Source organism: Aplysia californica, unplaced genomic scaffold (assembly GCF_000002075.1).
Source record: "Aplysia californica isolate F4 #8 unplaced genomic scaffold, AplCal3.0 scaffold01077, whole genome shotgun sequence".
NCBI classification, from domain to species: domain Eukaryota; kingdom Metazoa; phylum Mollusca; class Gastropoda; order Aplysiida; family Aplysiidae; genus Aplysia; species Aplysia californica.
In genome coordinates this window covers 157,210-172,079 of record NW_004798347.1, presented here as the reverse complement: position 1 = coordinate 172,079, position 14,870 = coordinate 157,210, and the positions used below count along the sequence as shown (strand labels likewise).

At 57.0% G+C, this 14,870-nt stretch overlaps 1 protein-coding gene across 1 annotated transcript in view; it reads right to left on the bottom strand.

Annotated features, from left to right (window-relative positions):
- LOC101846617 overlaps positions 1 to 14,870 on the bottom strand; it is a gene marked incomplete in the record, with an annotated part of 80,470 nt that overhangs the window by 7,263 nt on the left and 58,337 nt on the right. Inside the window, 4 exon segments of the mRNA XM_013089909.2 lie at positions 20 to 171; positions 1,113 to 1,324; positions 1,821 to 2,078; positions 3,086 to 14,493. Of these exon segments, the coding sequence (XP_012945363.2) occupies positions 20 to 171; positions 1,113 to 1,324; positions 1,821 to 2,078; positions 3,086 to 14,493 (12,030 nt within the window).

Sequence of the window (14,870 nt, the reverse complement as noted above, 5' to 3'; positions counted from 1 at the left end):
CCCATCCACACTAACTGACCTTGAAGACTTGAGAGCCATCTCCTCTTCCTTCTCCTGCGTGCTGTCCGGCTTGATGCGGTACACAGACTTCAGGAAGTTGAACATGTCAAACGGCTTTCTGTTCTGGAAGGCCTCGCAGCGCGCCGATCCGCTGGGGTTCAGCGGCACCTCCTGGGTTACAAAGGAAGGACAAAAAACAACCACGTATTGGTTACCGTTAGTTTCTTTAGCGTTAGTCAGTTTCACGACACTTGTTTTTTGTTGTTTTAGTAAGAGTTTTACGGCACTTGTTTTTTGTTTTGGTAAGAATTTTACAGTACTCGTTTTTTGCAGTGCTGATAATGAGAAAAAGTCAAAAAAGAGGAAAATATTCCACCCCCGTTGCAATCCCGAAATTTCAACACATACCTTTAAGTAGTACTGTTTTGGAAACAACAACAAAAGCGGAAATCCGCAGATCCGCGAAAAATTATCAGCACAGTTTTTTTGTTTGTTTTAGTAAGAGTTTTACGGGGAGATAAGGATGATGAATGTTTGATAGGAAAGAAGGAGCAAAACCACACCGGAGCACCCGCCAACCACCCACACAACATGTATTCCCTCACCTGGTTTTTCTGTGTCTCGTGTTTATATTAAGGTATCTGTTGTCCATCCTGTTTGATAATAATAAGAATAATAATGTCGATAATTTCTGTAGCGCCCACTCCCGTGTGAACACAGCTCTAGGTGCTTTCCATAAATGCATGTGCGAACAATATTCACGCACGCACACACACCCTTGATATCCACCATCCACACCTTTCCACTCACCTCATCAGCTTGGTCCAGGTCGTACTTGTGGAAGCGGAACTTGTAGTGCCTGTGGCAGTGAACGGCGCCATAGAGCTCTCTCTCTCTCACACACACACTCTCTCCCTCTTTCTCTCTCCCCCAACCTCACTCTCTCTCTCACCTCATCAGCCTGTTCCAGGTCGTACTTGTGGAAGCGGAACATGTAGTGCCTGTGGCAGTGAACGGCGCCATAGAGCTGCACCCCCCCCACATACACACACACACACACACACACACACACACCCCCCATCTCTCTCTCTCACACACACACTCTCTCTCACCTCATCAGCCTGGTCCAGGTCGTACTTGTGGAAGCGGAACTTGTAGTGCCTATGGCAGTGAACGGCGCCATAAAGCTGCTCAATCAGGTACACCACGGCGTGGTGATCCACGGCAAACATGCTGCGGCCCGAGATGCCGGCGTACGAGAGCTGCTTCATCCTCGAGGCCGCTCGCACGTCCTGGACCTTCTCCAGTACCTGGTTCCACGCGTCTGAGGAGGGTGGAGGGGTGGAGGGAGAGGAGGTGAGGAGGGAGAGGAGGTGAGGAGAGAGGAGGGAGAGGGAGGTGAGGAGAGAGGAGGGAGAGGAGGTGAGGAGAGAGGAGGGAGAGGAGGTGAGGAGAGAGGAGGGAGAGGAGGTGAGGAGAGAGGAAGGAGAGGAGGTGAGGAGAGAGGAGGGAGAGGTAGGAGGAGAAAGGGAGGAAGAGAACGGTAAACATTGTTTCTACAGTCATCCCAGGGTGAGAAAGGTTTTGATGATGATGATATGGTGATGATAAGGATGATGATGGTGGTGATAATGCTGCTGATGATGAAGATAATGTAATAATGATGAAGATGATGGTGATGATGATGATGACTTTATGATAATGAACGATGAAGATGGTTGTGATGATAATGATGGTGATAATGATGATGATCATGACGAAGACAACGCAATGACAATGCTGATAACGATAAAGATGAAGCCAAGCCGTCGTCTCCTCACCTTCCATGGTGTCCCCGTGACAAGAAAAGCCATCGTCGCTGCTGATCTCAAAGCGCAGTCGGCTCGTGCTCCGGTCCCTCGCGGTCCCACCACCGCTACCACCACCACCGCGGCCCGGCCCGTCGCTGCCGTGGAGGTGGTCTCCCTTGCCGCTGTGGTCCAGCGGCGTGTCCACCACTTCTTCTTCCAGCGAGGGCTGCGGCAGACTGGACATGGACTTCTTGTGGTGGATCAGGGGGTGGTGAGTCACGCGTGTGCCTGCAGCACAGCATAGAAAGAGGAGAAAAAACTTAAATTAAAAATTGGCTTTTTGTTTCAGTTAGAGTTTTATGTCATATGCATCACAAATAAGTCATTCAAGAGCCACAGATTAGAGGTGTTACAAGAGAGTAACAGACACACACAAAAAAAGAGGAGAGTTAAGTTTTTAGTTTAAGTCATGTAAGTACCAAAGTCATGTAAGTACCAAAGTCATGTAAGTACTAAAGTCATGTAAGTACCGAAGATTAAAATTGTTTGTTTTAGTACAGGTTTTACAGCGCTCGCAACTGCATACGGTCATATGAGCGCCAAGGGGTGGATGTCAACAGAGAAGTCTTTATAGGGAAAAAAAAGGAGACATCAGGACGATAGATGTTTGATAAGAAAGAAGGAGCACACCACACCAGAGCACCCGCCAACCACCCTGTAACACCTTGTTGACCTAGACAGAAGCAACCAACAGTACAGAGAATCCATCGACCACCTTCTTAAAATGTGAAAGGTAGCAAATTGACCTAGACAACAGAAGTAACTAACATCACACAGCATCCATCAACCACCTTCTTAAAATGTGAAAGGTAACAAATTGACCTAGAGAGCAGAAGCGACCAACAGTATAGAAAATCCATCGACAGCACTCTTAACCTGTGAAAGGTAGCAAATTGACCCAGAGAGCAGAATCAAACAACAGTACAGAGAATCCATCGACCACTCTCTTAACCTGTACAATATTGACCTAGATAGAAGCAACCAACAATAGGCCTATAGAAGCAACCAACAGTAGGCCTATAGAAGCAACCAACAGTAGGCCTATAGAAGCAACCAACAGTAGGCCTATAGAAGCAACCAACAGTAGGCCTATAGAAGCAACCAACAGTAGGCCTATAGAAGCAACCAACAGTAGGCCTATAGAAGCAACCAACAGTAGGCCTACAGAGAATCCATCGGCCACTCTCTCAACCAGTGAAAGGTAACAAAATTAACATAGAAAAGTTCCACCTCACCTGTTTTCAGCCTCCGAGACACGCCCCTCCCTCGCCGACCGCGAGCGTCGCCCGACAGTTTCACCGCAACCTCGCCGACCTCCTTCCTCGTCAGCGACTTCTTCCCCATCTGCTTCCTGCCACGCCCCCTCCCTCGTCCCGAGCTGGAGGAAGAGGAAGAGGGGGGATGGACGGCTAGCCGGCTCCTCACCCCCGAACCCGACACCGAGGGGAAGCTGGCTCGCTGGTGGTGGGCTGACGTCTGTGAGCTCTGGTGGGATTCCGCTGCGTCTGCTGCGGGGGTCTCGCCTGACACACCACCCCCTCCCCCAGCGCTCGCAGCCGGGAACTGAGCCCGGGGCAAGGTCGCCGTGCGGAGGGGAGCACCAGGGGATCCTCCCGAGAACCCGTCCAGCCGCGAATTTGAAACCGACGCCTCCCCGTCCAACCGCGGAACCGAGGAAGCTGGCGTGATCATCGTGCCCACGGGGATAAAAGACGGCTCATCTTGATCAGTCACCATCTCCACGGACCGGGCTCGGATCTGCTCCGCCAGCATCTCTTTGACCAGAAGTGAGTGGGACCGGGCGGCCCCCGGCACACTCGAGGAACTGGGGGCGGCAGCCGCTGTCGTTGTCATTATTGTAGACCCAGACGCAGACACCGGAGACTTGCGCGATGAGGAGGAGGAGGAGAGAGACAGGAGTGGTGGTGGTGGGGCGTGGGCGGTAGAAGGAGGAGTAGGCAGAGTGGGTGAGGGGGTGGTGGTGGTGGCGCCCCCTAGCAGCGGAGTGGGCGTGGCCGAGGGGTTGTTCTGCGACTGCAAAAGCCGCGCCACCACCTGAGGGATCGTGCCGTGGAACGTGCTCTCGCATTTGACCAGTTTGGCTGCCGCCATCGTCCCCGCAGCGTCGTGCTGCACAGACTGAGACTCGGCTCGTCGGACGTACGGCGGGAACACGTGGACTTTGGGCTTGAGGGCCCTACGCAGCTGGGGCTTGATGCTCCGCTGGTGGCGCGGGAGTGGTCTCCCCTGGGTCACCGGGACCGTGATGAATCCCTGGTTGTCGTGGGACCACGGCGTGGACGGAGATGAAGACGACATCGTGGTGACGCCTTGACGGTGGTCACTTCTAAAGTCTGCTTGAACAACACCGCCGCTGGAGCTGCTGCTGGGTAAGATCCTCGTCCAGGAAGTCTGAGCGCTACCCACCGTCGGTCCACTACCACCGGAGACAGACGATGACGCCACGGGTGGGTTGAAAGAGTCACTCACAACTGTTGGCAACACCGAGAACTGACCTGACGACATGAGCGGGGCATGAGGCGACTGCTGTTGGGGGAGGGGGGAACTCTTCGCTGCTGCTGCTGCAGACGCCGCTGCTCCTTTCCCGGGGAGAATGTCTTCGTTTATGAACACTCGCAGAACCTTCTTGGGTCCCTGCGGACCCGTGGTGATCGTAGACTTGACCTCCACCCCTGGGATGATCATAGACGAGTCTCGGTTCTTCAGTGCCGACTGAACCAGGTCCACGATTTTCTGGGAGGCGTCCGAATTGTAGCCCTGTGATCTGATCACGGAATGCAGGTCGGGTCGACTCAAGTCAAAACTGCCCATGTAGTTGACTTTGACCGGGGAGCCTTCGGGTTCCGTTGCGCCCGGGGCAGGTGTGGGGGCGGCGGACACTGTCTGGGCAGGTATTTGCGCTAGAGCCGAGCTCGCAGTTCCTCCCATAGCACCACAGGCGGGTACCGAAACAGCGGGGGATGATGAATGGCTGGATGGTAGACTCCAGGGTACAGTTGTTGTGGTGGTGGTGATGGTGGCCGCTGCTACGTTTGTGGTGGAAGTGGTGGATGCTTGACCACCGGCGTTTTGGGCTCCCAAGACTTGAGTCAGGGTGGTCCTCACTAAGGGCTGCTCCATGTGGGGATGGGGGTGGGGGTGGGGGTGGGGGTGGGGGTTGCTGGAGGCTGGGGTCAGTCGAAACAGGGGCCGAGAACCTTGAGCCATGACTTGAGTGAAGGGCTCCGGACTGAGCAAGGGCGTGTGAGGAGGGGGGAGGGATTGTTGCTGCTGCTGTTGAGGTGGTGGGGCCTGTAACAACCTCACGGGGTCTGTAGGGGGCGGGGCAAAGCTCTGGTTCTGGAACTGGGGCAGGTAGACAGTGGCGGCCGCAGCAGACGGGGTCATGAAAGGTTGCCCCAACACCAGCGGCTGGCTGACGGGGAGGGTATGAGGCTGCAGCAGCGAGGACAGGCCCATAGCTCCGGGGAGACCCGCCTGGAGACTCGTAGACAGAGGCTGGAGGTTGAGAGGGGCCGGCAGGATGCCGTGGTGGGGGGTGGCCGTGTTGAGGGAGAAAAACGAGAGACCCGACTGACCGGCGGCGCCTTGCAGGATCGAGGGCTGACCTCCGAGGAGGGACGGCGCAGCGTTCGGGGGGATGACCAGACCCGATTGGCCCGACTGCTGGAGGACCACGCCCGCCGATTGGTGGTTGGGCGGTTGGAGCATCAGATTGGTGGGCTGGCTCGCCGGCTGCATGGCGAGTCGCGACTGGCCGGGGCTGTGGAACATGATCCCTGTGGGTGTCTGGCCGGTGGGCAGGCACACGCCCGATTGGTTTTGCAGGAACAGGCCAGGCTGGGTCACGTCAGCGGTTTGTACACCATCGTGTTGTTGTTGTTGATGCTGCTGCTGCTGTTGTTGTTGCGGGGACGACTGCTGCACGATGTAGCCCCCGGTGGCTATCTTGGAAATGATGAACTGCGACTGGGGGCTGCTTGTGGGAGGCTGAGGCAGACACAAGCCAGTCAGCGTAGTTGTCGTATGGGAGGAAGGGTTCGGACCCACCGAGGTCTGACCCCCAAGCGGAGACGACTTGGTCAAGATCTGGGGAGGAGGGGGGAGCTGCGGCGTCCGGGGACTGATCTGCCGTTGCCGCGGCGAAACAGACTGGGAGTTCACGGGGATGACCGCGCCCCGAGCCGGCCGGCTGGGAGTATGATGGGAAGGCTGGACGGTGGTGAAGCTGCTTGATATAGGCAGCCTAGACCATTTGGAACGCATCGCTTGTACGGACGGCAAGCCGACAGCTTTCACGATAACCACGTCATCATCGTCATCCTCATCATTATCAGCCTCCTTGTGACCGGCGGTTGGCTCAGCAACCCCCCGGGCAGGTACCGCCGTCATCGCTCTCTGCTCACTCCGCTGAGAGAAATCGCCGTCCTCACCGACTCTTGAAAACGATAAATTCTCCGCAACATTCGACGGACCGCTGCTCTTGTCGCACTGGGTTGAGACGGACACCGGCCCGCTACCTCCCACCCTCCGCTCCAGGCCACCACCACCACCACTCTTCTCTCTCAGCTGAGAGGTGGTGCTGCAGCTGTTCTCGCCGACCGCCGAGAGGAAGTCCTCCGCATCGTTCGAGGTCTCCGAGCTGAAGTCGTCGCTCTGGATATCGTAGGCCGCGGAGAACGACTCAGGGCTGACAGAGCCTGAAGCGAGCGGTGAGCTCCCTTTGCTCCCGGCAACTTCCGCTGTCTCCGCCGCAGCGTCGGCTAGACTCTCCAACCCACCGCCGCTTTCACGATGGTCTTTGAGGCTAGCGGCCCCGCTACTCTCGGCACAAATGTTCGGTTCTGTGACACCACCACCACCACTTTGTCCTCCGAGCGACGAGCCCCCGCTCTGTAAGGAACTCTCCGTCTTCGTCATCTCTGCGGCGGTGTGCAAGGATACGCTCGACATATTCGGCTGAACGTTCATCGCCGTTTTCTTCAGCAGCTCTCCAATTTTCTGCGCGGCCTGGACGTTTGGGGACCTGATGACTATCCTTAGTTTATGTCCGGCAGATTTGACAGCGTTGGTCAGAGATTTGGGCACACCGCTTTCCGCTAGACCCGGATCATCTGTTTTCACAGAGTCCGGTGTGCTCAACGGCAGGTTCGAGTCCAACATGTCTTCCACACCACCAGTCCGTACGTCGCCGTTTTCCATTCCTTCCGATTCTTTACCAGCAGTATCGCTCCATTCCATATGAGTAACACCATCCTCGTTCCCCTCATCTCTTGGTTGTTTCAGCATTTCGACCTCGTCCTTCACCTCCCCAGACCCGGAACCTTCCTCACTCTCTATTTCTCCCCCACACACATTAGGTTTTTGCTTCCCGGTGGGAAAAGAATCAGACCTCTTGTTCGTCGGAACGGCACAACCTTTTCCTCTTCCAGGGGAAACCGCGGCCTCTCTCTTCTGACTGCGTGTCCTCCTCCGGCCTGCTGCCGCCTCATTTCCGCTCTCTCTTCCGTCTTCCTCGTCAACTCCTTCCCTTTTCACGTCGGCGTTCGCCCCGGAACTCTTCCTGCCTCTGCCGCCGCGCGCACACCCTCCCTGCTCCACAGCACCGGGAGACTTCTGCTCGTGGTCGTAGTGGTGGTGGTGGGGGTCACTCGCGGTCATCACTCGGACAGTCTCCGGGGACTCAGACCCACCACTCATTCTCTGCAGTTCGTCCTTGCTGGGCTTCGAGCCAGGAGAGGACGGTGAATCCGTCTCATCCCTCCCAGAGCCGCCTCTCACACTTTTCTGCGTCATTTTCTCGCAGTCCGACCTCCGACGTCGGCCCCTGCCACGTTTTTTCCCCGCTGGTGGTGTTTCCGGCAACTTTGGCCGCTCCTTTTCGGGGTAAATCCGCGGCCGCCCCCGACCGCGCTTTTCAGGACTCGCTGAAGGCTTCGAGTCCGAATCGATGGCACCGTCCTTGCATAGCTTATTTACATCATCTTTGTTTTTGAGCACCGCTAGGTATTCGTTAAGTTTCGACGTCCGGTTCGAAGGCCGGCGACTACGCCTCAGCGAGGTCGCCCCACTCAGCTGATCGTCGTCATCCTCGTCGCCGGAAGCACTGTCACTATCTTCTCTCAGTGATAGCGGGACCGCGGCCTGGCTTTTGGGTACCACCGCGTCCACTTCGTCTTTATTGTCTTCTGCTGCATCTTTATTTGTTGTCGCAGATGAAGGGGACCTGTCCTTCCCAGAACCCGCAGCAGACGCAACGTTTGACCTAGTTACCGTCTCGCTCACGTCCACCACTCTGTCGTCCTTCATCACGTCACCATCGCCGCCAGAAACGTCTGCAATGCTGTTGGCGACGACGGTCGTCGCATCATCCTTCTCTTCCCCAACGCTCCCTGCAGACGAGGTTCTCGCCACTCTCTTGTGCTCGGGAACCCCCTCGGTGGACAGGAGCCTCTGCCTGCTTCGTCGCGTCCTGCGCGCCACGCCCCCCTCGTCTCCGCTCTCCGCCCGCTCCTCTTCCGCTTCCTCCTCCCGTTCCTCCCCCTCGCTCTCGCTCTGCTCCACCCACCACACCCTCTTCTGTCGCTGCCTCTTCGGCTTGACGCTCTCCAGCTCCACTTCCTGCAGCGCCCTCGGAGACACAATGGCCACCGTTTTCACCTTGGCGCCCGACGACGACAACGACCCTGACCCTTCTTTTGGCAAACCGCCTGCAAGGATACTCGGCCTTCCAGAGCCGCACGACGCGGCAAGGGCCGGGCTGCGTTTCTCTCTTCTGGGCATCACCGCCATGGACGAGGGGGAGATCCGAGGCTGGAGCTTCATGGTTCGAGTCCGCGAGGCCACTGAGTCCTCGACCTCCGAGTGCGGAGAGAGCTCGAGCGACCGCCGGCTGACCAGACCCACGGCCTCCAACATGGTTTCCTTCGGCGAGGTCTTCTCCTCTAAATGACCGCCCGCTGTCGACCCGCGGGGAGATAGCAGCGACGAGCAGGTGGACGCGTCGTCGGGGGACAGCGTGGATTTAGAGTCGCGGTGCCGGATCTTGCCCAGGTGCGCCGGCGCTACGTTGCGCTGGGTCATGGTGCTGCGGCGCAGCGAGCGCTTCGAGTCCTGGCTCTGCACGCTGCCCGAGTCGGATAAATCCCTGCTGGACGGCGAAAGCTTCTCCTCTTTGAACTCGTCCGTGATGATAATGCTCAGCGGCTCGTTCAGGGGAGACGACGTAGCGGACGATTTATCCGACCGGATCTGCTGCGTCGTCAGATCGACGATCCGCGACTGCTGTCGCTGCTGCTGCTCCTCCTGTAGGGCTCGGTATCTCCGTGATGACCGCAGCTCTTTCACCGTGGGCTTCTCGTCCTCGTCGCTCGTGCTCACCTCGAAGTCGCAGTCGCGCACGTGGCACTCATAGCTCTCGCGCGTTCGGTACAGGCGCTTGCACGTCGGGCACTTCAGCGGGCCTTCCTCCCCAGGGCTACTCCGGGCCAGACTCTCCGCCTTGATCTTCTCGACGATCTTATCGTGCAACTTCTCACTCTTCGCCTCTCCCTCCTCCTCCGTTCTCAATACGTCAGAAAAGTTCATCTGTTCGGCATTCTCCTCCTCCCCCTCTTCTTTTCTTCCCTCTCCTCCTCCTCCCGCGCACTTCAGCTGATCGGTGGACCCATCACTGACCACAGGACCAAATGCTTGACCGCTGGTCACTCTGCCCCCCGCGCAGCCAGACTCCACACCAACAATTACACAATCGGCAGAATCCGCATCCTGCTCCACAACACCCACACTTTCAGAACCGGATACACAATCTGTTTTATTCTCACAAACTTCTTCGCGGGGACCACTTTTCAAACGTTCACTAGTGGAAGAAGATACGAGACTTTGGTCGGGCAAGCTGGACTCAGTTTCAGTGAGTTCTTCCAACGGGAACTTGTCGTCGGCTTCCGCAGAACACACAGCGCCGTCTGTCATACAAGCCGACGGCCCTGCGGAATCGCACGAGCCCTCCTGTCCTACACTTTTCTTCTCTTTCTTCACGTCCGTCTGAGCGCCAAATGAACCGCGAGCGTCTCTGGCGGAGGACGCACCCGCCGACTTCCTGCGTCTCAACGGGTACTCTTTCTTCTCGGGCCCACACTCCGGCTCAGACTTTGATAGTCTTTTTTCCCTGTCCGTTTTCTCCGCGTCCGAGCTCGACTCGCGACCCAGTTTCTCCCCGTAGCGACGACTACTCCAACTCATCGCCGAGGCGCGTCGACTACTCGCGTCATCACCTGTCTCCTCCTCCTCTTCCCTCCCACGGCCCACGGTATCCTCCCGCATCATCCCACCATCAGCCAGTTCTTCTCCATCATTCCCACCAGCCTCGAGTCGACTCTCCATCTCCTCACTCTCTCCCCTCCGCTCCCCATCCTTATCCCCTTCAGCACTCTCCCCGGCCAAAGTACAAGATTTCTGTCGAGACCGTAAACTACGACGCTTGCTCCCTCCATCTGCGACAAGACAATCACTGTCCACGTCCGACTCTACACACAAACTCGCTGCGACATCTCGTTCTGCAGCACGGCCACATCTCTCAACATTCCCGCAGCCCTCACTTTCCGATTCCAAACCGCCGGATTTGACGAGCGGCGGCCCGCTTTCTGGACACGAACCGAGAAGAACACCACCATCGCTTTGCTTTGATACGACGATATCTCCGGTATCCGTTGGCAACGTTGTCTCTCTAGTAGCCGTACTCTCATCAGCAGCAGGCGACTCAGACGAGGTGGAGACTACTGCACAGTCCTGCTGAACGATGAAAGTCGCAGGACACGGTTCGTCCGTTTGTCTCGATAACGACTCCCCGCCACCTTCCACGAGGTCACACTGACCCACCGTCGTCGTTGTTGTTCCAACTCCTGCTGCCCGTTCTGCGATACCAACCGGTATTTCAGCAGTGTCCGCCTTCTTTTCCAATTCGGTCGTCTCACCTTCCTCATTTGGCAGATCATTCTCCTCCTCTTCTTCCTCCTTCACGCCAGCCGACTCACAATCCATCTCTTCCGCCGTCGTCTCACAAAGTTGGGTTACCTTCCCCTCCCCACAAGACTGCGACGTGCTGTCAGGGTGGGGCAACATGACCTTTGACCCAGTCCCATCGACGTTCTGAGAACACCCAACGGCGGCAGCTTGTTCAACACCCGACGGAACGCCCACCAAATCTCCGCCACCCTCCCCCTCCTCCGATCCTTCAACCAACGTCGTATTTGTCTCGGCGGTACAAGAAAGCAGCAGCGTGGCTTGGTCACAAGATGAGTCATTACCCGCGTTTCCACTTCTCACTCCTTCACTCAACCTCACCGCTCTATTCCCCACAGTTCCAGCAGACACTGCAGAGTGCAACGCTCCCGACGTACCTTCTTCTCGACCTTTCACCTGACCCGCGACCTTGGCAGCATCGCTACCATCACGGCCAAGAGACTCGAGACGCATGGGTCGAGGCCCTGGGTCAAGGCCACCAGCGTCTTCGTCATTGGTCTCGCTGTAACTGAAGTCGTCCAACATCAGGTAGTCGCTGTCCTCATCCGTCGTCTCCTGAGTGTTCAAGTACACCTTCACGCTACTCCTCGTTTTGCCGCCAGAACCGGAGGACACAGGAAGGACATCCGAACACTCCGTGCGTGTCGCCTTAGCGACGGAACCGCCCGCAGGCAAGACCGCCGCAGACGAAAAGAGGGCATCGCCGTCAGAGGCGATACAGGAAGAGGAACTACTGTTTCCATCTTCACCACCAGCGACAGACGCGGGGGGCTGAAGAGTCACATGACCTGAATCTTTCGAAGCAGAAGAAGTTGTCGAGACGACGGGTGTTCCCTGCGACTGAGCGAAAGGCGGCAGCTGTCCATTCATTTCCTGGCAACGTATCTCCTTGATTTGATTTCCTCTCACACTAATGATTTCCACTTCGTCAAAACCACTGCTCTCTAGCCTGTTGGTACCTGCAGCAGGGCTAAGAACTTCGTCGTCACTAGACGGTCCTCGTCTTTCCTCCAAATTACCCTCGCAGCTCCCGACAGTTTTATCGCTAATCTCTGCCGAGGAGAGGCCATCTTTTGCCGCCGTCTTGACCCCGGTGCCGAACAGATGACTGTTTCCCTCGTCTCTATTCTCTTCGCACGGCGTAGCGCTGGTCGCACCGACATCTCCCGCATTCAAACAAGACGTGTTGTGGCCAGAGTTTGAAACCGAGGCCTTCGACGAAGACGCCAGTACTTCTTCTTGCTCAACATCCTCTGAACCGTCTCGACTTTTGCAGTGTGGCAGCTTACGATGAGCAGCAACGATGACAGGGGAAGTTTTCCCGTCAACCTCGTCTAGGTTTCTCGTTGCTAGTTCTGCCGACTCCTCAGCTGAGCGGTCGTCGTCCAACGATAAAATTCTGGGAGGAGGAGTTTCCCCCTCCTCCTCTTCTATGCCGTCCATCTCCTCACTCCCACCGGCACGTTGGCCGCGCTTCCCCTTGTTGGGCCGCACGTCGAAAGAGCACTGCGAGTCACCTTTGAACTTCTCCCCTCCTCTGGACGGCAGCCTCCCATCCTCGTCATCGTCTTCCTCATCCTCCTCGTGAGAAGTTCCTCCCCCACCACCGCTGCCACTTCCGGGGGGCGGCAAACCCCTCCACGACCTTGAAGGCTGACCTCTGCCCTCCGCACCACCCCGCCCTTTGACCTCACCTGACGACCCTCCTCCTGCCGTCTCGCTCGCCAGGGCTTCGAGGTTCCCACTGGTCTCCGTGGCTGGCTCGGTGGCTTGTTCGCTGTTGTTGTTGCTGCTGTTGCTGTTATTGCCACTGCTGCTGCTACCATTGTCCTGATCATTGGCAGTGCCCGATTCGCCAGTGCCCTCCGTCTCCGATACGTCTTTACACCTGTCCTCGTTGTCCTCCCCACTTTTGGGCGACTCGGCCTCCTGACCACTCCCGCCCCCGTTCTCCTGGTCGCTCGTGGCCTCTTCCAGCGCAGCCGACGCCAGTTTGAGAACCTCGTCCTCCGACAGCTCCGTCGAGTCCGTCACCACCACGACCTTCACGTCCTTGTCCTGAAGGAGGTCGGAGGGCACGCTCTCCAGAATGGAATGGATGCTTTCCGAAGACAGTTCCTTTCCGGATTTCCCACCCGTACCGTCGCTATAATCCTCGTCGAGGGAGATTGACAGAACTTGGCTGCCACCGACAAGATTTCTCTCCCCTCTGTCCGTCGTAGAGGGGCTTGGCTTATTCGGTGCCACGTCGACGTTATCGCCATTATCACAGCAGACCAGGGTGGATTTTTTACACGCTCCTCCCACAATCTTCTCCTCCTCTTCATCCTCACTCTCTATAACTTCGATAACAGGGGCCGCCGCCACTCTCATGACCCTCTGCTCCCCTGCTGTTGTTGCTGCGGCCGCCTGACCTTCACTCACTGGTGTCCGCGACCTTGACCCGAACACTGAAATGGAATTCTTGGACAGCAGGCTAAACCCCGCCCCCATGGTCACCGGAGGCGGGGAGAGAGAAGCCGAGCGAAAGTCGTGGGGGTCGCCACTGCTGGGTCGCAGCTGTGTGAACGGGGACACAGAACGAGCTCGGAATGACGACGGATGGCAGCGGTGGCCGCCGCCATGGGTGTGGGAGAGGACAGGAGAGGAGGACATCACCCTCAGAGGACCCGGGGGTGAGAAGGGGCTCCTGCTGCCTCGCTCCTCCTCGCTGCTCGACCTCTGACGGCGCCCGCCCGCTGCCGACTGGAACCCGACGGGGGAGGAGGAGAGCGACTTGCTCCGCACCATCATCATCTCCATCCTCACCCGTTCGTACTGGTCCTGGCTGGATGACAGCAGCATCTGTCGGGCTGGCGGCAGTTTGAGGGCGTCCTTCCGACTCACCACAGCGGCCTGAGGCTTGCCCGAAGCCGCTTTGTTGAGCCGCTCCACAATCCGGACCAGACCCAAATCCTGTTGGTCGTCGGCGTCGCCACCTTTTTCTGAGCTGATGCGGGCCGTTTTCACAGGCGGGATGTAGTGGGCCGGGTCTTTGATGTTGAGCAGAGCCAGCGTGCGGGCAGACAGGCCCGTCAGATCCACCGCGGGCCGCGGTTCCTCGGGCCTGCAGGTCTTCCCAGGCGAGAGCAGCGGCCAGGACTTGGACAGGCTGTCGGGACCTGCAAAACGTCCGTCGAGCCGTAACCGCTTTTCGCCGTCAGAGGAAGAGATGAGCTGCGGACGCTGTAGCTGCTGGTGTTGCTGATGTAGCTGTCGCTGTTGTTGCTGCTGTAGTGAAGATGCAGCAGCAGCGCTAGTACCGGGCTCACATCCCACATACACAACGTCCTCCGAGTCGTCCTTTGCGTTCAACAAACCACCACCACCACTGCGGCCGGCGGCGGCGTAGTAGTCCCACTTGGCAAAGTTCGGAACGCCGAGGGAGTCGAGACGCAGGTCTTTGAGGGGAACAAAGTCCGGGTGCCCCTCGTCGTGCACCACACGCAGGTCCTGGATTTTCAGCTCCGTTTCCTGCGAGTCCGGTTTGACCTCGACAACGCGACACGTGTACACGCAACGGCGCCGCGCGTCCTGGGTGCTCCAGTAGATGCGAGTGCAGCTGAAACGAGAGAACGACGACAAAAGTCACAGAAATAAAAAAGCTGGGTTTTTTAAAAAGTTTTAGTAAGAATTTTACGGCACTTGCAACACAATAAGGTCATATAAGTGCCAAAGATTCGAGGTGTTACAAGAGAGTAACAAACACAAAAAGGAAGCAGGAAAGATAAGGACGATAGATGTTTGATAGGAAAGAAGAAGCAAACCACACCAGAGCAACTGCCAACCACCCACATAAGACTCGGCGACAAAACATTTCCCCAGAAGATTCCTACATAAATCTCAATGAACACAAAAAAGCATTTTCTTCACAAATCTCAAAGAAGACACGAAAAAAAAACCCCAACCCCCATCGCCAAAACAATTCCCTCCACAAAG